The sequence below is a fragment of the Haplochromis burtoni genome, unplaced genomic scaffold (assembly GCF_018398535.1).
Source record: "Haplochromis burtoni strain Fernald_Lab_line unplaced genomic scaffold, NCSU_Asbu1 Contig_43, whole genome shotgun sequence".
Taxonomy (NCBI): Eukaryota; Metazoa; Chordata; class Actinopteri; order Cichliformes; family Cichlidae; genus Haplochromis; species Haplochromis burtoni.
In genome coordinates, this window is record NW_024582404.1 from 381,221 (window position 1) to 406,308 (window position 25,088).

General features: G+C 40.5%; 1 protein-coding gene across 1 annotated transcript in view; it reads right to left on the reverse strand.

The window, feature by feature from the left end:
- The window catches only part of fras1 (Fraser extracellular matrix complex subunit 1), a gene marked incomplete in the record, with an annotated part of 341,960 nt that overhangs the window by 37,625 nt on the left and 279,247 nt on the right, over window positions 1-25,088 (reverse strand). Inside the window, 10 exon segments of the mRNA XM_042220097.1 lie at window positions 7-147; window positions 1,093-1,217; window positions 7,425-7,604; window positions 8,714-8,833; window positions 10,365-10,553; window positions 11,137-11,400; window positions 14,496-14,652; window positions 17,606-17,796; window positions 23,047-23,179; window positions 24,362-24,524. Coding sequence (XP_042076031.1) covers window positions 7-147; window positions 1,093-1,217; window positions 7,425-7,604; window positions 8,714-8,833; window positions 10,365-10,553; window positions 11,137-11,400; window positions 14,496-14,652; window positions 17,606-17,796; window positions 23,047-23,179; window positions 24,362-24,524 — 1,663 coding nt within the window.

Below are 25,088 nucleotides of genomic sequence, written 5' to 3' on the forward strand. Positions count from 1 at the left end.
TGTTACCTCTGTGTCCGCATCGGTGGCTTTCAGCTCAAACTCAGTGATGGTCTTTCTTACACCCTCCTGCACCCTCATGCCAGGGACCTGAAGAAGAGGCAGGGAGTCGTCCACAGGCTTGATGGTGATGTAGAAAGTCTGGGCAACCTGATGACAAAGAACAAATAATAAGATGATGAAACTGTTACACACATGCGTCACCAAAAATACATCCTGTCATCAACGTCCTACTTTCCACCGAAAACTTTCTCAACAATTCAGCAAATAGAAAAGTCTCATTATGATGAAAAAGTTTAACCCCAGATGGCATAACCCAAATACCACAAACTGCATTAATACAGAATTGGCATGCCCTCAAGCAATCCCATCTCCTCGCAGGGACAGAACAATATTCTGCTTTGGTATCATTAAAATACCCCCCCCTCTAATCTTAAAGCAAAACACTTGATTATAAATATGCAGTAGTTCTCAGTTCTCAGGCTTCTCAGAGTTAGCAAAAGTACAAAAGGGCTACACAACTTCATCAACTAGCACAGTGGCCACAAAGCTTCCACACATTGCAGTCAGCCAGGCGTGAAGGCCAAATGACCTTTTTCACATGTTTACTCGAGTCCTTGTGATCCTCATTAGTTCGGATTAGCGAGGCAGATTTATGCATGAGGTGAACCGGGACAGGAAGCTGCCACTTTCTTGCTGTTATAAAAGCTTTAGAGTTTGTTAGATTTTTAGATTTCTTTCATATCTTTCAATTTTATGACATCGTTAAGGTTTTTTAATTAAGCTAAGCTTTTAAATGATCAGAAAACATTTCTCTTTCTGGTTTTCTTTCTTAATTCCTGTCAACAGCTTGTTTTCTGCACCATTTAAGGTTGTTCCCTGCACTTGAGCTTAAAGGTCCCTCTTTGGACACACAAGGACTGCTGACTTATTTCTTGGCCAAACCGGGAACAAAGTTATTTGTCTTTAGGAAGAACATATAACATTTCAGAGCTTCTGTTGTAGTCAGTAGATATCTGCATCAAGACCTCCTTCATGAATGAATTTCAAAATGTGTTAAGCTACCAGGTATCGTAAAAATCTTCTGCCATTCACCTCATTTGTCCCGTCGGACACAGTGAAGGAGAACTGGTCAGCATGTTTCTCTTCTTCACTGCTGTGGACGTACTGGATGCTGCGTGATGCCAGGTCAGCCTGTGTGAAGGTGCTGATCCTGGTGCCTAAAGAGACAAAAGAGAGACAAGTAGTCGTTAAGCCCAAAAACGTCCATTATGTTTGTTATTTCATCTTTCATATTTTGGTATGAGATGGTTTTACACTGCTAAAAAAATAGGTTATGCTTGATGATCACAGCATAACACAAAGTTGGTTATACTTAAATCTGTCCAATTAAGAAGCAGAAACCACTGTGAGTCTATTTCAACCTCGTTAGTTTAATATTAAAGCAACAGCAGGTGCAAAACTACAAAACTCTGGAACAGGGACTGGCTTGGCAGACCGTTGCTCTCTCCTGATCCCTCCTGACTGATTTTTGTCTACCTTTGATTTTCTTTGTGTTCATTCTGGTGTCCATTCCACCAGTTCTGGTGGTCTCGGGCAAATGCCAGTTCAATAAAGTGAGAAACTTCAGAGATGAATTCTTCCGCGTCTGTTTCCGTTATGTTTCCATGTGTTGTCTCATCCTTCATATTTTGTTGTGACATGTGTTTGAAAGCCACCGTGGCATTTTCTGACCACACACTGAGTTTGTTTCCTCAATTTGGCTCTTATCAAATTTACATGGGGATGAAACTAAACTGAGACTGAAGTCAAACTGAAATAATAATGCTTCTCTTTACTCTGTGTTGCCTCTGAAGATTAAAACCCAGTGGGAAACATAATCAGGTTTGTCTGCAACAATCCAGCATCACTCAGCATGAAACTAAAGGTGACTGTCTTAAAAACAAGAACTTCCCAGGAGTTCTGTTATCCTCGCTTATTGTGGATGCAAAGACCTGATGCAGCCATTCGTAAGACAACGCATTTATGGTTATTCCTGACATACAAAGTGTGCAACAGACACATTACATAGTTATCTATGATGTGCATTAATGAAGAAAAGGACAGAACTTCTTCTGAATTTTCATTTTCATTGATTTCCAGCTGTGATATTTAATTTTCCAACATTTTCACATCGGACAGTTTAACAAACCCATAATATTATCGCATAAATTGTGATATTAAATAAAACAAGGAGTCAAACAGAAAAACAAACAAACAAAAAAATGGTTTTAAATCCTGATTTGTATCAGCTTCCAGTTAACTGGTAGCTGATACAAATCAGGCGCAAGAAAATGAGAGAAAGAGCGCTGAATTAGAAAAATGATCCTACCAGCTTCAAGAAAAAGAAGGTGAAAGGAGAAAGAATGGGCTCTCCAAGACAAAAAGAATCAGGAGCTCCAAGAAAAGCTTGATGAAGCTCTGGAAAAAAATTAAAGAAATCCACCAAGACAAGAAACAACAGCCCATAGAGCAGAGAGACATGCAGAGCAAACTCCAAGGCATGGAGGAAAAATGCAAAGCGCTGCAGGTAAAGCGTAAGAAAACTCTGCACAAAAATCAACAGTTGCTTCAAGACAAGAAGCAAATGGAAATGAAACAGAAACAAAAGGACTCCAAGCTTGAAGAGATGGAGGAAAAACACAGATTGCTCCAAATAAAGCTCGATAAAACAGTGCACAGAAATAAAGAGTTGCTTCAAGAAAAAGACCAACAGAAAATACAACAGGAAGAAGAAAAACTTATTCTCCAGAAGAAAAACCAAACACTCCAAGAACTGTATAATGAAACAAAGTACAAAACAGCTGTACTGGAAGGAGAAAAGAAAAAAGTGCTCAGAGATGCAGCATCGCATCAATGAAATGCTGAGAAACAACACAGAACTTGAGAAACTTTCCAACAATTTGAAGTACAAAAACACTGAAATCCAGGTGCAAAAACAACAACAGAAAACACACGAAGACCTGCAGCGTAGACTTCAAGAAATCCAGAAGAGAAACCAGCATTTAGAAGACATGCACAAGAAAGCAGAACAGAGAAATACAGATATGCACAAAGCAAAGCGAATGGAGGAGGCAACAGTTAAAGAACTGAAAGACAAGCTTGAAGGAAAACAAGAAGAATTAGAAAACATGGTGAAACGATGCAACAAACTTGAGAAAGAAAACGCAGAAACAGTCGATGAGCTGAAAACCCTCATCCTCGAGAAAACACTGCTCGTGCAACAGTGTCTGAAAAAGAAGGGAAAACGCCTCCACTGGTTCTGGAGGGGGGACACTGCTGCTCCTCACCTGATGTAACCTCGTTTTCTTCCACCTCTATTCCATCTTAATTTTCACCACTCCTCTCCCCCTCCCTTCTTCATCCTTTTTTTCACCCTCACCCCCCCCCGACCAGTCCCGGCAGTTGACTGCCCCCTCCTGAGCCTGGTTCTGCCATAAGTTTCTCCTTTAGCTTTCTTTCATTTTAAAAGGAGTTTTTCCTATCCACTGTCGCCTGGTGCTTGCTCAGAGGGGATTGTTGGGGGTTTCTCTCCTCTCTCTTTTGCCTTCTTTTCCCCCTCTCTTATCCCTCTCTTTTTGCCCCATCTACATTCCCTTTACCCTCTTCTTTTCACCCCCCCACCACCTCCTTTTCAATTCCCTCCATCATCTGGGGGGAGATGGGGGGGAACGATAAACACAATTGGCCACATTTTACATGTGTTTGAAAAATGTCTTTATTCAACAATAATTCATCTTTAGTATAAAAACAATGGGCAATAGCTGCATGTGTGTTTGTGTGTGTGTGCATAATATACATAACTTGTATCCCAGAAGGAATTAACACTAGATGGGTAGAAACAAGTTTCAAAGACTAGAAATGAAAGCATTCGAGTCCTAAAATCTAAGCTCGTTTCACCGATAGGTGATGTTACATTTTAAATCAGGCACTTCATTACAGACTGTCATTGTACGGAGGTACATTACATAACATGAAAATGGATTTCTCGTGCCGCAGGTGACCTCGCTGCGAAGGTATTAACTTGTTGAATAATTTAGTTATTTCTCACCACAGAGGGGAGGGAATTTCACAAAGTTAAAAAAAAAAATTACAACTTGTAGAAACTCATTCAACATGCCAACAACGCATCGAGGAAATAAAGACATCTCAGCATCAGCTCTCTTCATGTCATCTATTGACAGCAAAATGAGCGCAATTCTGTGGTCTTCCTGGCTTTTGGCATCTACTCCTCAGCTGAAGGTTTATACATCATTATAATCAGGACAGGCAGGCTGGGAGACAGATCCAATATTCTCAGTCAGTGATGAAAACCAAGCTTTTTTTTAGCTCCATCATATTTAAGCAAATTACATTTTCCATTTGTCCTGACAGGGAATAGCAGAAAATGCCACATTTTGTTTAAACATAGCCTGATTGCTATGCAGGTTAACATCTGAGCTGATACCGTGGTACAAAACACAGCAAAAATCATTCCTATTTTCACACGTGAAGTCAAAACTTTCTGGGAAGTTGAGTATATTGGATGTTTAATGGTTTAATGGTTTAATGGTTTAATGTTTAATGGTTCTAGAGACTGTCTGATGTTAGTTTAAGTCTGAATCCGATCGGCTTATCTGTCTAGTTGTGGTCTGCACAGATGTCCGGTTTTTAGAAATAATTCAAGGGCAATAGTGTGACATTTTGTATTTATTTATTTCCTTTTCTTTGTCCTTCTTTAAGAAATTTGTATTGAAATAAAAACAAGAGCAAGAGCTTTTATTTTGTCCTGCTGAAACCCACGTTACTGTACTTGACATAATTATTTTTTATTTATACAGATATGCAGATATATTACACGTGTACAATTCATCTCATTGTTTAAATGTTTAATAATAAAGTACATGAATATTATATATCATAGTAAAGTATATTTCCTAATAACTAGGCAGGTCATTCTCTTTCTCTTCACAATGCTGTCTTTAAATAAAAATATATAATTCCCTATATTCCTATCTATTCCAAACAATGGTAGTAAGTAACAAAGTTTTAAATTTGTCACTTTGACTCTTAATTCATTAACCATGAACAAAAGGTCAAAGGTCAAATGTAGCATGATTCCTTAAATCCTTCTATGATACTTTCTGTATGTGGACCAGAGACAGGCAATAACGCATAATCTCATTACTTTTTTAAGTAACGAGTAAAGTAAGGGATTACTATTGCAAAAAAGGTAATTAGATTACTGTTACTTTCCTGTAAGCAGGCTACATTACTGCGTTACTAAACCGTTGTGATTTTGTTTGTGAGAGTGTCTCATGAGCGTGGAACGTCCGCGGCAGCAACAGACGTGTGTAGATCAGCAACGGATAATATGGAGTGCGGGAGAGAGTACGACCATGCAGCGTTTAAAGCTTGGAAATACTGACATTACTTTGAGTTTGATTCTGTAAAAAGTGACAAAAACATTGAAAAAATCCATGACCGATTACGCAGAAAAAATAAAAAAAGGTCTGTTGCTTTATTACGTATTCAGGTTGTGTATCATGTTTTTAAAAAAAGAAACAAAGTAACTAAGTAATAAAGCAATTACTTTTAAAAATAAGAAATCGGTAAAGCAACAGGATTACTTTCTTGGAGAAGTAATCAGTAATTAGTAACTAATTACTATTTTAAAAGATGTGTTGTGTCGTTTAATATAGTCATAGTTTCTAAGTTATTAAGGAAGCAGTTCACCCATCGGCTGTGGGAGGTGAATATTTCTACTCTAATGAGCAACATCAGGCAAAAGGAAGACACCATTACCTGACTAAAGTTAACCTGGCCGATGGATCTGACTGAAGTCTTTCCTTCTTTAATGTGGCAGAAAAAGGGCTACACACTCAACTTCAAGCTTTATCGGAATTTTAAACTTTAGGATCAAACAACATAAGCTGTATCTACTTCATCATTTATTAGGAAGCTTGAGCTACGCCTCAAACTAGTGTCTAAAACAAAGCTGCAAAAATCATTTGAGGAGGTGAGGCAGGTTACTGTCTTAAGCATTTTGCGAGACAAGTGCCTTTTGGCAAACACTCAGCTGGAGAGGTGTGTCATAACCTCATTCATTTAATAAGCCCCTTGAAAACATTGGCTTTGAGAGCGGGAGCTGAAAGGGAGCATTCATCTCTTTGTGCTGTTACCTTGACATTCCTCGTATGCTGACAAGCTTCCCATAGGGGCAGTGGGCTAGCTGTGCGTGTTAGCATGGTGTGACAGACTGGCTGAATGGCTAGCAGTAATTATCCGGTGCTGCTCTGTGGCTCAGAGGTGATCTGATGCTTGAAGATCGGGGAGCAGTGTTAACATCCAGCTCGTTAACATGCTGCAAGCACTCGTGTGGGGAATCCGTTCAGCCGGGGCTGAAATCCTCAACAGCACGGAAGCTAATAATCACCTCTCTGTGATCGGAAGATGCATCAGCATCTCCGTTTCCTCCAAATCTAGATTCACATCAGTTATTCCTTTTTTGTTTTCTCTTTATTGCATCACAAGATGAGAATTTTAGTTATGGCTGCAGTCATTTGAAGTTTGTTTGTGTCACAAGAAGCAGAAAGACAGAGTGCGTGAGGGTGTCTGTTTTGTAGAGGGCAGCTGGAATAGAACAGAAATAATGGATGGAGGAACTGGAGCAAGCTTCATTACAGCTCCGTCTGTGTGTGGAGTCAGTTATCATATACAGAAGGGAACGAGTCTCCATCTACAGAGTTTGTGATGAGATTTGGTTTTGGAAAGTTTTTGGTTCCATTTTCTTTCGTTATTGTAGTGAAGTCGGGTTTTTGTGATTAAGTTCTTAGCTCCCTGCTTTAGTTTTATTGTCGTCCTCCCCGGTGTTCCCCTGACTCTCTTGGTATTTGATGCATGAAGGTTTCCTCAGCTCAGCTCTCGTGCTGCCACACCCTGTTGTCACTAAAATACTTCTACTACCATCACACCGACAGGCACTTTAGAATCACCAATTGACAAGCATGTCTTTGGACAGGCTCAAACCGGAGAGGTGATCAATGCACCACAGCGCTGCACACCCCTGGAAACTTTGGGGAAAACGCCATTGGTTGGTGTTGGTTGCCAGGTGAAATCAGAGTCTGCTGCACCAAAAACATAAGTGTAATTGCTTTGGTAGCAATCAGAATGCCATAGTCACCTGCAGTTTGCATGCAGGATGCCAAGTACTCACCGAGCAGTTGAAAAAGTTTGGTTTGGTTTAGTGTTTGGCTGTCACCTTTGCTTTTGCACCCTCTGTGTCAGCCCCTTGTGCATATGTAATCACGCCTTTCCCTGTGCTTTGCCTCACAAACAGCATGCACACCTGACTTTCTGTACAGTATGGAATTAGCTTCTAAAAACACTGACATATAGGCCTGGTCTACCTGGACTGGCAGTATGCTCGAGGTGCCCCAGGCTCGTCTGTTTGGTGACACGGTAGATGAGCTCGCCCGGCTCGCTGTCCTGGTCGCTGGCTGACAGCTGCAGCGTGGTCAGCTTCTTCACTGAGTTTTCATCAAGCACCAGGCCTTTGTTTACCACTACAGATGGAGGGAGATGGTCCTCTGCAAGATAAAATAAATAAGGTCAGTATAAAAAGAAAAGGAGCAGAGAGAAGAAAAAAATTCCCCCGTCAAGCTAAGATTTATCAGTAAAACCCGGCTTTTGGCAGCGTTTGGGAAAACAATTCATCCAAAAGGAAATCAGAGTATTAAGAATCAGTTTCTTATCCTGGTAAAAGGGAGAAAGGATGGACTATAGCAGAGGAGGTGAAATAAGCTGAGATTTATATAGACCGAGAACGACAGTTTCATATCAGGAGGTGTGAAAAAGTGATATAGGTTTGAAAGATGTAAAGAAAGAATAGAAAAGAGTGAGAGAAGGGCAAAGAAGTCATCAGAGGGCAGTACGGCAGGAAGAGATATGGACGGAGAGCTTCCCTGTAGTCACATCTGAGAGGGTGCAATAAACAGAAAAGTGAAAAAGGTGAGAAAATAATAGGCTAAAAAGAGAGCTGCAAAAGATATGAGAGAGTCGGGATGCTGCTCAACCATGAGGGAAAGGCAATCCTTCAATATCCAGTAGCTTCTCATGTGGACACTGGATTCAACCTGCTGAACCAGTGCAATAGTTGGTTTTATCCCCAGAAGGAAGCGAGAGGAAGCTTTTTAGATGGAAACGGTGACAATAAAAATGTGCGCAGCTGAGTTTTCAAGGTTTATCATGGCTCAGAATGAGTCTTTGGCAGTTGACTACCCACAACTGCAAAATAAGTGTGCGTAGCTCAAAATAAAAATGCATCTTTTTTTTCTTTTCTCACAATCTCAAAAAGAATAGTGTCATTCATATATGACTAAAAATTGCCAAAAATAATTGCATTACAGTGATGATAAGAAGAAAATCGCTGTAGCGAATGAAATTTACAAATTTCTGAGAATGTCGATTAAAAACCCAAAACGAGCTCATTTAACATGCGAAAGCTAACAAGCTGTAAAAGTGGGTTATAAATAACATGACTGCACACAATTCGTATTCAGGACGTATGCAGGATGCAGCATCACATCAGTAACCACGCCTGAGACGGAGGGATAAATCTGCAGTAATTGCCTTCTCGTCTCCACCAAATGAAAGAACACTTCAGTCCCTGCTTTGCAGAGGGTGGAGGAAACCCTACCGAGCACACTGATGAAGAAGGACTGGTCGATCAGTTTGTTGCCCTCCGGATCGAGCAGGTTGAACTTGAACGACAGGCTTCCTCCTTTCTCCCCCTTCTCGTGGCTGTACTGCAGCAGGCCTGCAAGACAGAGACAAGCACTCGGTGTCAAAGCTTTTGACTTCATGCAAAAGTGTAACTGCTGGGAATAATTAAACTCCAATGAATCACACGACCTTAGAGCTAAATTACTGTGAGCGAAACTAGAAAGCACTGAGAGCTTTGAATGCGTCTTCTACGCTTTTATTTTGTCTTATCACTAAGTTTTTGAATGTAATTCAAACAATGAGTGAACTGAATTTAGCAGAAATGTGGTTTAAAATTACATTTTGATAAATGTACACTGCAAACCACCTGTGACCTTTTCTGCATTTTGTATTCTTGCCCATGTCTGGGTGAAAGCAGCAATAAAACTGGAGCAATTTTTACTCTGCCATCAAGCTGTGCAAGTTAAGAGTTCATCAATAAATACCTCTTGCTTCTCAACCCACCCCTCTGCCATTATCTTACCTCCAACAACAAAACTAAGAAGTAAGATAATAAAGTGCATACACAGTTAGCTGTAGCCACTGTGACATCACCAAGTTAAAATGACCTGTTATAGCAGCTGATGGGGCATTTAACCTCTAAGGTGGTCCCGAGACGCCACGTCAGGACATGTTTGTGACTTAAGGACGCATGCGTTGAGGTATCAGTCGAGGTTAAATTGCTCTGAACAGGATCTCAGGACTGTATTACACATGACCTTTTTTCAGTGATGGTCATTCACAGTGGACATAGCTTCCTTTAATGCTCTCTCAAACCACTTCCTTTCTCTGTCTTAAATGTGAACCTCCATATCCTCAAAAGTCTCTTGTCTTGTCCTTTCCATGCACATGCACATCTGGGGCTTGTATTGAAGAGCTGAAACTTCAGGCTCTCCTGTATTTGCTCTGCACGTGCGGAGTGGTTGTTTGCTCTCTCCTGTGTATTAAATCCAAGCACTCTTCACAGCACTGCACACCATACCAACATTTATCAGTCCAGCTGCATTCGACTCAAGAGCTTTAGTCTACCATGACCCGGACGCCTGAGCTGAAAGTGTGAAAGCATATCCCGTTTTATAATCTATTAAAGGGCCCATAATTTATAATGTTGTATTCATTCAATCTTTAAACTACAGGTCAAGACCACCTTTGTCACAAAGGAGATGAGCATTTGGTTAGATGCTTAAAATATGGGCTATAACAGTGGCTTTGATACTTTTACTTTATGTTCTACAACATAAAACATTTTAAGTAATTTGCTAACAAATTGCTAAATTACAGAAATTGTTGTAACAGGCAACATCATCGCAGCAAATGCAGGAGTTTTACTTCATCTGTAGCCTGACGTGTTTCTTTTGCTGATACGATATCCTTATATGTTGCTAACTTCCACGTTGGCCTGCAAAAGACATCATGTCACTTTATCTGCTGGTTCCTGCTGGTCACTGGGAAAAACGCAGGATTAAAGCAGTCGTTCCAAACCTAGAGGTGACATCCATCTTTTATATACAGTCTAAGATAAAGCAAAGACCGAAAACTGTGGGACATCTGTGCAAAGTTACAGCAATAAAAACTAAAGCTGGCACCTTTGTTGACGTCCTCCTGAGTGAAGCTCTGAATGGGACCTCTCACAGAAACTCTCTCTGCTCGGCTGCTCCTGTTGAGCTGCAGCTTGCCGACTGGGGGGTCTTTGGTCAAGATGTACCGGAGCTTCAGGTGGTCTGAGTCGATGTCAGTACCTTTCAGATTCTGCTCTGTGATCTTAGATGATGACCCTGAAAAAGTACAGAAATGTCAGTGATCAGATTTTACTTTACATTTATTTGATGACTTTATTTATTTGATTGGATTCTTTTTTTTTCCGACTGAAAATACAAGAGCTGCTTAAACTCACTTGCAGAGACTGAGAAATACTCTTGAAACAAAAACCTTAACAAGGCCTTAATTTGTCTTTTAATAACCCATAAAAAAACCCCAAATATTTCCCCACACACGAAAAGCTGGACATAACAAATAAAATAGGAAGAAAAAAGTGGAAAATATTAAAAATGGGGCACTACAGCGTATCATAATACATTCATGTGAATAATTACTAATCAGCTGAGGGTTTGTTTTAATAAAAACAACACTATTTTAACGTAGTTTCTCACTCTAAGCAGGGGAACTATGAACAAACTGATTTAGGAGGAAGAAGAGAAAAACAAGAGGCTATAAGCATGAAAAGAAAAACTACTGAGTTTATTTATGATTGTAAAAGTATTCTGACTGGTGTCCCCGGGCGTCTGGTTTAACCTGAGATGAGTCAACATCTCATTAAACACAGACATATCGTTTATTACTGCATTTCTTGACTCTCACCTGCTGGAAGCTGCAGTCCTCTGTTGACGGTCATTCGAGGTCCCTCGCTCCTCGTGACGTCCATCGTGAACTCCAGGCGGCCCGTGTGGGTGTGAATGCCATCGGTGAGGGTAAAGGCCATCTCGTCTGCTCCCCCGCTGACAGTTTCAGGCGTGTAAACCAGCAGCTGATCCACCACATCCTGATAGGTGAAGGTGGAGCCCTGCGTTAGGACGCGACCGTTCTCCAGTGGCTGGGAGTAGAACTGCCGCCTGCGGAGCTTGCCTAGGGGAATAAAAAATAAACCAAGCTTGTCAAGTGGGTGTAAGTGGGGGAGTTGTAACTGAATAAGTACATCTTTTTAATTGCTCTGATTATCTAAGTCAAATGGAGGATGTTTGAGTTTTTCATGCAGCACATGAAAGACAAGAAAGCTCTTTGTAGAACCTAATGAGACATTTTAGATTCCTCTAAATTACCCTGCTTCTTAAATCAAAGCCCAGGTTTAAATAGGATTTAAGTCCAAATCCTGCAGCGTGAAGAGGGGACACACAGACGTACACCCTCATTTATTCCCTCCCACACATTCCCTCTTCTTCTTCTTTTTTTTAAACGTCTGCAGTGAAACGTTTCCGCACTGTTTAAAAGCAGAAGATGTACAAATCAAACACTTCCACCAATCTTCTATGCAGGATTTAAAAAATCATTAATTAAATCAAATACAACCCCAATTTCCAAAAAATGTTGGAATGCTGTGTAAAAAATGAAAAAATGTTTTGCATATTAAACCTATGAAAATATTTTCCTCTCCAAATATTTTCAGAGCTTGAAGTCAATTTATTATCTATTGCCCTGCAGTATTTATTTTCACTGGATTTTCTATATTTTGCCTTTTTTTTAAATGAATCTTTTATTTTGTCAGTGCAAATCCATCGTTGGGGTATCCCCATGTTATTTGCATAAAGATTAATTCATAGAGTTTGAGACTGTTTGGCACTAATTACCTGAAAATTATGTGCATTTAGAAATATCTCTTGGCCTTAGACTGCTTCGACAGCACAAGGTCTACAAGTGCGTGCACATTTGCTGGAGTGTTGCTGCAACCTGGCGTCTTTATTAGGCTTGAAGGGGTCTCTCATACTTCCTCTAAGATAAATAGATCGTTGTAGGGGTGTGTGTGTGTGTGTGTGTGGACAGTGGAGAGGTGGCCAGTTAAAAAGACGAGCTGACTGGGAGTCATCGACACGTCTGAAATCACTCATCTCCCGCTCTGTCCCATCAACCGTTCACGCCGGTGGTTTTATGGCGGAGGCACGCTTGGTTTCACCAGCTGCTTTATGGTGCTTTAACTGAGTGGGAGGGGGGGGAGGAATGTCCCAGACCAGGTGTCTGTGGGGGTGGGTGAGGGGTATGGGAGGGGTGATAGTTGAGCATCGAGTTAGTATCAAATGGACATCTAATCCATACGACTAATTTGCATGATCAAGACCAGGAATTCAGAAGTGTCAGTCGGAGATTGCCTTTGCATTAACAAAGCTCCTTAAATCCTTAAATACAGAACAGTCAGTTAGAGAGAATACCTTTAAGTTTTGGGTCATTATGGCGTTAAAATAAAAATTGTAACATGTAATGAACAAATGAGATCCTGTGAAACAGGGTTTATATTCCGCCATCTTTCACGACTTTGTAAACTTTGCTAAAATTGGGTTAAAAGACATTTTTGCTGTGAATAAGTGCTGTATACTTGTCTTAAAAAAATGTGTTTTTCGTGGAGCAATTTCTTTTGGTCTACCAGACTGTGGCAGGCGGAGAGAAAATTCAATTTGGGACGGTGAGAGGGCGTCAGAAAAACAAAGTGTTTGGAGGTCAGTTGATTTGAGTTTGTGTCGCTGTGTCATGTGAGGAATGGCTGCAGTCAGAATGCAGCGCTGCAGCGGGCGGCCGCTGTGTTTGTCTTGTTTTAAACTGTTTGGGTGTCGGAAATAAGAGTAATGTGTTTATGACTCTGTGTGTGTCTGTTCATCTCTATCACGTCCAGAACTATTTACTATCAACATGCCAGGTACCTCTTAACATAACTCTCTCCTGAGCTCTGTGTTAGGTTTTGTGTGTGTGCAGATCTAAAGTATGTGAGATATTTTAATATACTGACTGCACATCACTGCATATTTTTTCCATGTTTACCTGCTGGGTTGCTGCTGTGTTAACACATAATTCTGTTTTTGAAGCGTCTCTGTTGCTTTCATATTTGAAAAACATATATGATGCCATATGAACTGGTGAATAAGCAAATGGACTTTAAGAGGAAGAATAACTAAACGTATCTCAAAAGCATCTGTTTGTTTATCTAAGTAACAGTAAAATTGCATAATTTCCTCAGGGATTAATAAAGTATTCTGATTCTGAGATCAAAGGGACTGTTTTAATTGCACTTTTCTGGGTTCATAATCCCACCAATTTTGATAAAATCCCCAACATCACTGGCTGAAATGCAGCTCTGAACCATTAAAGAGCTGGACAGATGTAGACAGTCACTGTTGTACCTCTCGCCTCCTCCGTACGTCCCGAAGATGAATTGAACCAAAACCTTCGATTTCTAAGGATACAATTTAAAATTGGTTCTTTGCTAAATTCTCTGTTATGTGTAGACAGTCCTCTGAAAACAGCCAGGTAATAGGACTGTACTGAAAATGAGTGAAGAAACAGCCAATGGCAAAAAAAACCCCAAAAAACTTTGAAAAACCACTAGGAAGCCCAGAGAAGTACCGTTCAAGTCCACTTAAAAATACAAGAAAATCTTGCTCCTTGGAAGCAAAACAAAGAAATGAAGGGTGAGTCAAGAGCACTCTATAATAGAGTGCAAAAAGCAATAAAAATGTCAAGTTTATATAGATGAACTCAGTTTTAGCCAAAAAACTTGCTAAAGCTATAAATCACTTCAGCTGTTAGCTACGTTAGCAGCTAGCTACATGTCAATAATCAAATCAAGCTTTTAGCTGAAAATAATGGATAAATAATTGCAATAAAGCTAGCTAAGGCTATGAAGAAGATTGTGTACATTTTCTAAATCGAGACCTATCAGTTAAATTGCCTAATAATTAAAACAATAAAATTTAAGTTTATTAACTAGTAGTATGAATTAGCAAAGGAAAACTGTTAGCTAACTGCTAGACAAATGCACTAAGTTATTAACAGATAGTAAACTGAGCAGCAGCTAAAAGTAGATTATAATAACAGGTTATTACTTATAGACAGAAAGAAATAGTTTTTAGTAAGCTGAAAGTAATCTGCTGCTTTAAAATGAATTCTGATAGACAGACTTAACAATGAAAGGTGCAGTTGAAGGACAGCCTTTACAGGCCAATGCAGTCTGTGCTCACCATAGCTGGGAATTCTGATAATAGTGAAGAGGATCTCGTTCTCTGGTGTGTCCTGATCGTGGACGCTGAGAGATGAGTTGGTGATGACAACTCCAGAGTTTTCCTCTATATGGATGCTGCTGACGGACACCACCGGCTCTTTGTCCTCTTTACTCTGCTGAAAGACAATAAAATAAAGACATCTTTTTTTTTTTTTTTATAATTGAAGTCTTTATTTGTTTTTAACATTTCACAACACTAAAACAAACAAAACAACCAACAAACAACAACAGAAAAAAAACCCAAAATAAAATATAATAAAAAAACAAAAACAAAAACAAAAAAAACAAACAAAAAAAAACCTCAAATCAGTTAACTCAAATCTTTAAGTCATTCCCTTACTGAGTGCCTACACAAACAAACAGTGCAGCAAGCGTACAACATGACTAAAGATAATTGCCCTGACCAAATAAGTTCCAACCATCTCAGCCAAAAACACGTCCCCACGATTTGTCAAAACCCTCCCTATCATCATTAATCCTAGCCAAGAGTTTTTCATACGACACCATTTTCAGCATAGTTTCTTTCCACCTATTATATTCTGGAGGAGACGGTTCCTTCCATACACTGAGAATAACTCGAGCCGCTGCGATCACCCCCACCTTTATAACCACAAAGTCAATAAAGACATCTTTTAATATTTGTGGAATAACTACACTGTTCCTCACCAACAGAACACCAGCTTCACAAAGCAGATCTCAAACAATTTCTGTTAAATTATTTTAAGTAATGGCAGATTACTCCTGTTCCTGCTGATTTTATTTTTATTTGTGATGTGGTCCAATTTTTGGTTTCTGTCCTGATGCTTTGACATCTTCCAAGGTCTACTCAAACATTTTGCTTGTATTCGCTCAAAAATTTAGACACAGGCGACCAGGAATAACCAGCATATTTCACCAGAGATGTATAATCTTTTCAGGTCCCTTGTTGGGGAGATGTTTTCCTTCAGTCAGCCAAGTGGTGTGTCTGCAGGCTTTCCCTTAACTGCAGACTCGTTGGCATATTCAGATTTTTGTCTTATAAATGCAGATTACAATGTGGTTCTGTTTGGTTTGTTTCACAAAGCCACAATGTTCAGGTGTTAAATATAATGGTTTTGTGACATATCAGTGGTTTGTTATTGCCAACAAAGTAATAAAGCAGAAGCAGTCCTCCTGGTGTGGGGATTTCATATTTTTTGCCAGGGGTTGTATACTACCACCTCTACATTAATACACACCGTGAAAGATTTATTATGTACAGGTCACGTGTTCAAATACACACACTCAACAAACTTAACAGCTCACTGACAACCCCATCAATCCAACTCAAGACCTAAAACAGGCTTAAGTGATGGATTTGGATGCTCAGTTTGTTTATGTGTTTATGAAGGAGAAAAAAACAGGGACAGCCTGAGGCCATAGCAGTTTTTCCTTGGAGGAAGCCTTGTGCTGCTCAAGGACAGCAGTAAAAAAGAAAAACAAAAGCTGAGTAAGACCTCTTTTTTTTTTTTTTAAATTACTAATAGAGCGTGGAGCTGTTAAGACCTCGTTTCATCTCTTTTCATCAGCACAGACACCACTTAATCAGCTCAAACTTTTATGGGTGTGCACCAGCTTCAATTTTTAAAAAGTGTTTTTGGTCTTTTTCAAGCTTTTATCGTCTTCTTTTGAAGAAACGAAAGCATCAACAGGGGCGACTTATCTAACTGAAACTAATTAAACTTGGTGATTTGGACTGATGGGGGTACAGGGTGAAGTGCAACAGTTTCCAAAATGAAGCATTACAGGCATAAGACTGAAAAATGTGTTACTTATAAAACAATAGTTTGAAACTGACAGACAGGACGTGAACTTTACCTCAGACCTAGAATATTATGCAGTCCTGTGAAAAACTAAGTACATACCACGATTCAATAGCTTTTAAAGGCGTGCTTGAAATTATTGGCATGTTAGACGAGTCATTTTAAGCCAAACTTTAGCTGTCAGCAGTCAGATGACCTGACATTTGACTCTAAAATACTTTGGTATACAAATGTATTCACGGCTGACTCAATGTCCAGGGTCCTCTGGGTCCAAAACGAGCCCAAGTTATCGTCCGTCCACCACTGAGCTGACAGTTGGTAAGAGGTCTTTGTGCTCATATGCTGCGATGGTTTTCACTCGTGGTGCAGTGCATCATGGTCAAACATCTCCGCTCTGGTCTCCCCTGATCAAAGGATTTTGTGGTTCGTCCAGATGCAACTTTGCAAACCTGAACCGTGATGCCAGGATGGTCTTTTTAGAGAGAAAATGCTTTTTCCTGCTAACATTTCTAGTAAGCCATTCTTGTTCAGTCTTTCTGAGAGTGTAAACTTTAACACTGTCATAAACTTAAACATTTGTGTAAGATTGAGCTCTCAGTTTCTTGTAATTTCTGAGCATATGGGTGAATTTGTTGGAATATCCACTCCTGACAATTGTTTACTTGTGAAACGTTTGGGAATGGCCTTAAAACTCTTCCTAGATTCATAAGCTGATGTCTTTCCTCCTAAACACACCTACAGACCATCAAACTGCCAAAATATCCACCATTATAGAGGCGCTCACACTTGCTGATGATCAATTAACCGAGTGCATTTGATTACCAGCACTTGACTATGACTTACCCTGTTAATTCCCATGGACGCAATAAGGATATAGTTAGTTTTTTATTTATTTAAGCAGCAACGTCTGTGGTTAGAAATGAATTTTGCTGAGAAAGAAAACCATTTCTGTGCTAACCTAGCTAACTGATAACTGTCCTCCCTCTTCTTCATCACATTTGGCTAAAAATAACACAAACAAAATAGTAATGCCTTAAGACTGCAAAATGGGGCTTCTCAAACCAAGGCGTTGTGTCATTGTGGTTACTTCTGCCATAGAAATGAAGGAAAGTGCAACGGTATATTTAACACAAACACCTTCAAAAATTAAGAGAGTTGAAACAAAATCTTCAAAGAAAAACAAACTTCCTTTATTTTGAAATACATTCTTAATTATACATTAATCAATGTCACTTATAATGATAGTACTACAAGATTTAGTAGTAGTAGCTTTTTAGTTTTTCCTTACCTGGATGTCAATTTCCACACTGAAAGCTTCCGTCTGACTGAGCCCGTCGCTGATGTAGACGCTGAAGATGTCCTGCTTGGTTTGAGGTTTAAGCTGGCTCTCCTGGACGTAAGAGATATGGCCAGATGTAAGGTCCTCCACAGAGAAAGGCACGTCAGGGGTGACGACATGTGAGCCGCCAACAGAGCTTCCTGATTGACGAGAGAACAGAGGAAGAGATGCAATTTAGAAAACAAAGAGCACAGGAGAGCCACCTTTGTCCCCAAAGCCACTCTGCTTTGTAACTCCAGCAGATAAGACCATTTCCTGCACCAGAAACATAAATTTCCTTCGGGATTAATAAAGTATTCTGATTCTCTTTTTATACTACCGACACTTTATTCACTCTTAGTCACTTACAGTTATTTATTCACCTCTCAGTCACTTTAATTTTAAACTGTGTAATTTTAAACTGTATATACAGTATATTCTGTGTATTTATTATCTCACTCTTATTGCCTGTTCGTATTGTTCTTATCTTCAACGTTATGCTGCTCTGTTGTATGTTAATTGCCCCTTGGAGATAAATAAAGTCTTTCTGATTCTGATTCAAATTCAAAGTGCACAAAATCATTTTATTCATTAAATCAATCTAATTTTTTATTAAATTCTTTCTTTTAGTGTAAAAATGATGATTTGTCGCGTCGTCCGGTTGTGGCTACACGCTGAAAAAAGCCATTTCTACACTGGAACATTTATTATACTGCAACAAAGAACTCATAAACCTCTCAGGTGACCAGTTAGCAGGCCATCACTTATATCCTCTGACAGCTCCAATGACAGCAATATTTGTCTTCTCCGTCCCATCAGGCTTTTCATTTGACTTCAGCCGGAACTGTCTGGTAGTTTAGATGCATGGACGGTCTTTACAATTCTCCAGAAAAGCACACTTTGGCTGTGATGACACGACCTGGCTGTCCTCAGGTTGAAGGAGAGTCGCCTTGAATACTTAACATCAACCTTGAAATCTCTGAAGTTTGAGAGAAAGTATGAGTGTCTTTCTTGCAGAAGACGGATGACTCCGCACTGAGCTGAGTCAGGGCTCTGGAGGGAATAGCTGGTGTGTGTGTACTTGTATTTACTTTAGTGTATGCGTGTAAATCAGGCCCAACAGAAAATCGCATCACATCGCCTCATCTGCCTGTTTTACGGTGAGCATCGGGAGTCTCTTATCTGAGCGGGAACCCTCACAGAAGTGTAATCAAAACAGGAAATCACCTGAAGCCACCGGGGAATTACAATTTTTCCAGAATCATTTTTTTTGGTTGTTCTGTTCTCACACGTGGCGTCTGCTGATCTCAGATTCACAGCAGCACTCCTGCAATCACGCCACTGACATCTCTGTGCATCGCCGACTGAACAAGGCTCTGAAAAGGAATGTGGGTTGAAAACAGATCCAGTTGTTCAGGAACGTGATGCAGAGAGTTAGCAGGCTGGAATATTAATCCCAGAATTGTTTTTTTTATTAAATTTCATTAATTTTATTTTAGGATTAATTATAGTTACAGATGATTCTACACTAATAGGATCTGAATTACTATATTCCATCCCTACTTCTCTCTTAATGCTGGACTCATAAAAGCACGATTATGAACCATCCTAGATGATGTGGGGCATTTACTCTTGTTCAATGATGAAAATAAGAAAATGGGTCATGCACACGGCAGTTTATGGTTCCTATCTCGTTTACAGGTATCCGGTTGTACTACACAGCAGATTGTAGTATTACACAGATAAAATGGCCCAATGGGCACCAACACCACAGATAGTTCAGGTCTAGTTCAACTCAGAGCGGCTGCCAGTGCCAGCGCACCTGTAAGTGTAAGCAGGTGTGCCCTACCTTGGACCTTACCGATATCTGAATGCGTGAGATATGTATTTTGTAAATATGATAATAAACGCGATTTCACTGTGTAATTGTGTAACTTTATTAGCAGCGTCCTCCTGAAATGCGCCGACAACATTAAGAGTAACATCCTCCTCTCTGCCCTTAATGCTCTCTGGTTGCTATGGTAACTATGGTGGTAAATATTTCTTTCAAAATAAGACACAGGAGACGATAAAAACATTGAAAACCACAAATTTCACACCCGAGCCTCAACTCTCTCGGCCCGGTACCGGTCCGTGGCCCGGGGGTTGGGGCCCGCTGATCTAAGGAGTTTAAATAATCATGGGAGTGAGTAATCAGAATAATCCATCCGTTTTCTGCCACTTATCTGAGTCTTACACAGGGGGAGCAACTGGGGCTGGAACACGGAGGCATTCCCAAACCAGCTGTACTATAATTTTAGACAGAAAAGGCCAACAATCAGACAATCTGCTACGAACAGCAACTGGTGATGGTGGGCAAAAAGAAAGGAAGAAACCACCGACAGAACCAGGAAGGGAGTCACTTTTGTCTCTTTCCATTTCCTCTCCTGACATCTACAGAGAAAGACTAACACAAGGAGACAAAGCGGCATGTAAACAGATGGGGAGTGACAAAGATGGGCTGGGAGTTGTTTACTTACTCTAGGACCTCAGGGGCCAAAATGAGATTGGCCGTATTCCTTCCATGTCAGCTTTATATTAAAGTAATTATTTAAATTCAAATTGGAAAATGTCTATACTGCATTGCAGTACGTGTGCCTTCCTCTGTGCTAATCACCAAACTATTATGTATTTTGTTAAGGGAAAAGCCATTTCCTGCATAAACACTGCCTATGTGTGAGATTTTTGTTTTTTCCATGTGCATGTTTTGAATTGCTGGATTCATGCAAATGCACAACATCAGCATGCAAGTCAGTGTCTTTTGTGCGATGGTGCATCTGCATATCAACATTAAAAAAACCTGTGCATGTTGGTTTTGTTGCCGGCACACTGACGGTGACACTGACTGGCCTCCCCTGTGCCCCGGTGACAGCAGAAATCCCATCACCCGGCACCGCTGGCTGATGCTGCTGAATACCAACGACTCCAGCTGCCATCAAGGACGGGCCGCCGGGACACGGAGAGAAAAGATTGGTGCCAGCTGGTTATCTACAGCTGCAGACACTATAAATATCTGACCTCACAAATTTATCCTTCATTATGTCTGCAGACAATGTATAATAGAGAAGGCCAATTATGGTAAATAAATAAAAGGTAAATGGCCTGTATTTATATAGGCGCTTTACTAGTCCCTAAGGACCCCAAAGCGCTTTACACATCCAGTCATTCACACACTGGTGATGGCAGCTACATTATAGCCACAGCCGCCCTGGGGCGCACTGACAGAGGCGAGGCTGCCGGACACTGGCGCCACCGGGCCCTCTGACCACCACCAGTAGGCAACGGGTGAAGTGTCTCGCCCAAGGACACAACGACCGAGACTGTCCAAGCCGGGGCTCGAACCGGCAACCTTCCGATTACAAGGCGAACTCCCAACTCTTGAGCCACGATCGCCCCAATTATCTTATTATTATTACAACTATGGCTGCACACCCATTAAAAATGAACAGTTTCTTTACATATGCAGATCAGTATGATGATTTCTGCTCTTAACTGCTAAAATCTGACCAACAATATGATACGATTTACTGGTTTTAATGAGATTTTATTTTTACAAAGGTTTCCTCATGGATTTGGAGTTTTCACTCACTGCCTTATTCTGTGTATCCCATGGAGTAAATCCATGTTTTCTAAATGCATTGCAGTATTCAGGTCATTTACTGCGGGTTTTGCATGCATTCAATATCCTGAATGATGCAGATCATCCAACTCCAGATGCTTTCATTGAGTCTGTCAAAGATAAACAGCAACCGTGTCACACAGCACATGAATGCAGCTCTCTAACCAAGGTTGATAGTCCATTCCCATCCATTCACTTCCGCTTATTCTTTTCAGGGTCACAGGGGGGCTGGAGACTATCCCAGCTGTCTTGGGACACCCTGGACTGTCGCAGGACTAACACATAGACAAAGACATGGGTAATTTAGAGTTTCCAATTAACCTATCCCCACTAACTCCATGTCTTTGGACTGTGGGAGGAAGCTGGAGTGCCCGGGGAGAACCCACACAAACACGAGGAGAACATGCAAACTCCACAAAGAAAGACCCTGGTGGAATTGAATTCAGGACCTTCTTGCTGTGAGGCAACAGTGCTAACCACCGTGCTGCATGTGGGCATAATGAGCAGGGTTGATAGTGTCAGCTATAATTTAACTTTAATAATTTAAATATTAAAATATGTCCCAAACCAATAGATCATCTTTTATTTAAAGGACCCAAATAGTCTGAGGATGTGCTTGTTAAGGCTTCAGAAACACAGAATATTCCCCTTCAACACTAAAGTTGTACCTTTTGAAACATGTTGGTTGAAGCAGTAAGACTGATTGCTCAGGAAATGCATATTTCTCCCTAGTGACCAGATATTGCCAGGGGGTTGCCAATCTGTCTCTAAGCCTGGGTGACTGAGGCGTGTAGGTCAGATCGTATAATAACTTTTAAATCACAAGGTAGTCCCACCCTGCTGTATCATGTTTTTGGACACTAATCGGAACCATATTTTATAAAATAAACATCATTCTAAAACTAGAGACTGAGACCATACGCTCATCAGGAAAATGTTTACTGAGAGTTTGGATTAAAGCAGCCAACTTCCTTACATCCATAATTGCCTTTGCAACCAGAGAAGTCACCTTGGCCATCAGAAAGAGAAGAAAGCATAAGATGCACTTTTCCCTAAGCTACGCCCAGCTTTGATTACAACCCGTTCTTGCTAATGTGGGCTCATAATGTCACATCTGCATACAAGCATGATTTCTTCTGGCTGAAAAAAGAAGAAAGCCAAAAACAAAATGGTAACAGCCAAAATACTAAAAACGAGGCTTCACAATCCAGTGGCTGACATCACCGCTCTGTCTATTTTTATATATAGACCAAAATTACAATTACAGCCAGATATACCATTTTCTTTATTCATTCTCAATATGACTTTTCTTCCTACTGTGATTATATCTATTTCATTTCATGTTGTTTCAGCTTCTGCACTTGCAATGTTACCGTTTCCCCAGAGGGAATCAGTTCCTCTTCAACTCTTGTCACCTTTTTCATTTTTCCAAGCGCTTCCTCTCGGGAGCAGAAGAAAGAGCAGCAGTAGTTGAGTGAGCCTCAACATTGTGAAACTTCAACAATTGCCCCATCTGTACCTGGCTATCTGGCGGCTCTAATCCACAGCACAATCAAGCCGAGACAGATGGCACTGGTACCGCGGGGAATTCACCCGGCATTGTGTGCACAGGAATGTGACGCAAATTGAAATGTGAAAATTATTCAGAGTAACAGTTGCAGTTTGTCACATCATGAGCCAAAGTCAATTCAGCTTCCTGCAACAGTGACCACACTCCAAAATATCTGCATACCGTCACACAGGCACTTCTCACCTGTCCTGGTGTTCTCAATAAAACCATATTTAGGAGGGCTGACAAGCCAAATCAGCAGGTCCTTCGGGGGCGTGTCCACATCTGACACTGTAATGTCATTGGTAGACAGCTGCACGCGACCGCCTTCCTCGACCTAGACATGGATAATAAGCAAAAATAAATTATTTAATTGGGAGATCCTAGTTTTCTCACTTGAGTCTAAAGTATAGTTACTACAATATAGTCTGTTTAATATTTTAATCATATTATATATTTAAAGCTCTGAGAAAACTCAGAGTGGGCTCATAAAAAAAATCAGAATCTCAACTCCAGAAAAACAAATCCCTTTTCTGCATTTGAACATGATTAAAAACTCACAAAAACTGGGAATTCAAATCTTTACAAGACCCTTGAAGGATGAGTAGACAGTAGATGTTAAATTATTTAGTGCTCCGTGAGGCTTTTCCTCTTTTCTACCTTTATTGTATTCTTTTAATTTACCCAGAAACAAGACAAGCTGTGAACCCACAGAAGAGGTCCCACTTTGAGATGTATTGGCTGACCCAGAAAATTTCTCCCCACACAGCCATGAAATAAATAGATCCAAGAACGAGACATTTCTTGGGGCGAGATTTGACTTCGTATCCTTGATGAAGGGTGGAATTTGTGGAGGGACATCATATCCCAGGTAGAGCCTGCAGATGCAAAGCTCTTTCTCTTATCGTATTGTTATCTTGCAGTGAAAGACAGGAAGTGCACATTTCTTTAGTGTAACACAATGAGACTGACAAATGTCCACACACATACACAGGGGAGAATGTGTTAAATATAAAAGCATGCTGATGCCATATTCTGCTGCATTTGTATTAGCCCCTGGACTGTGACAGTGCATACCTTTACCCTTATCCATGAGCCTGTAGTTTGTGGACTTGAATGTCCAGTTAGCTCAGCAGGACAGAACAAAGCAAGCAGAAGTAGAGGAGTACGTATCTGTTATTCCCACTCACAGAGGACAATACTCAAACATCATGGTACGTAAATGCCATTTGCTACATGTTGATGAAGGAAATCCAGCAGACATCAACGCAACTTTCAATTTGGAGCTATTTTTTAAACAAAGACCCTCAAGCGATCTGATGGAGTTCATGTGACAGGAGTCCCTCGCTTCTTTTGTCTCAATATAAAACAGGTACATTAAATATGATTTGATGCTGTACTTAAGATGTTCTTCTGACTAAAGGTAAATATTGTTTCAGCTGGCCTGCTGTGTGCACCTCCGTTAAGTGTGTAAGATTCTTACTTGCACATTTGTATGCAGGACATAGCGTGTGCGTACCTTGATGCTGCTGCGGACAGTGACCAACGGCGGCTGTCTTGGTGCGGAGGTGATGGTGATGGTACATATCTGGTTGTCAAGGCGATTGTTGTCTCCATCATAAACAACAAAGTGGAAGATATCAGTCACTGGCTGACTTCCCGTCTCTATTGAAGTGATGTACCTGCAGATGGAAAACCTGTTTTAATCACAGTTTCTATTTTCTTCATTTATCCTTCCATTTTCTTATCCAGGTCTGGGTTGCACAGATGCACCAACTTCCTTCTCTCTAGCCTTTAGCTGAGAGACACATGGCCAGATTTACTAATGGTTTACTAATGAGGCAAAAAGCCTTCGCCTCTAGTTCTTCTGGAGGACACGGAGGTGTTTCCAGACAAGCCAAGAGACAAAATCTCTCTTCTGAGCCTCAACTAGGAGGCTTCAATGAGGCATCCTGGTCAGATGCTGAATTCAACTTGCTCCTTTCATTGTGGAGTACCAGCACTGCAACTCTGAGCTCTTCTTGAATTACTAATCTCCCCATCCTACTGCCCTAAGGCTGAGCCCAGACGCCTTTTAGAGGAAGATCATTTCCACCACCTGTATCTGAAACTGCAGCCATTTGGTCACAATACACAGCTCCACCTCATAGATGAGGACAGGAATAAAGATTAGACCATAAATCTTTTTTTTAAATACATATACATATATATACACACACATATATATATATATATATATATATATA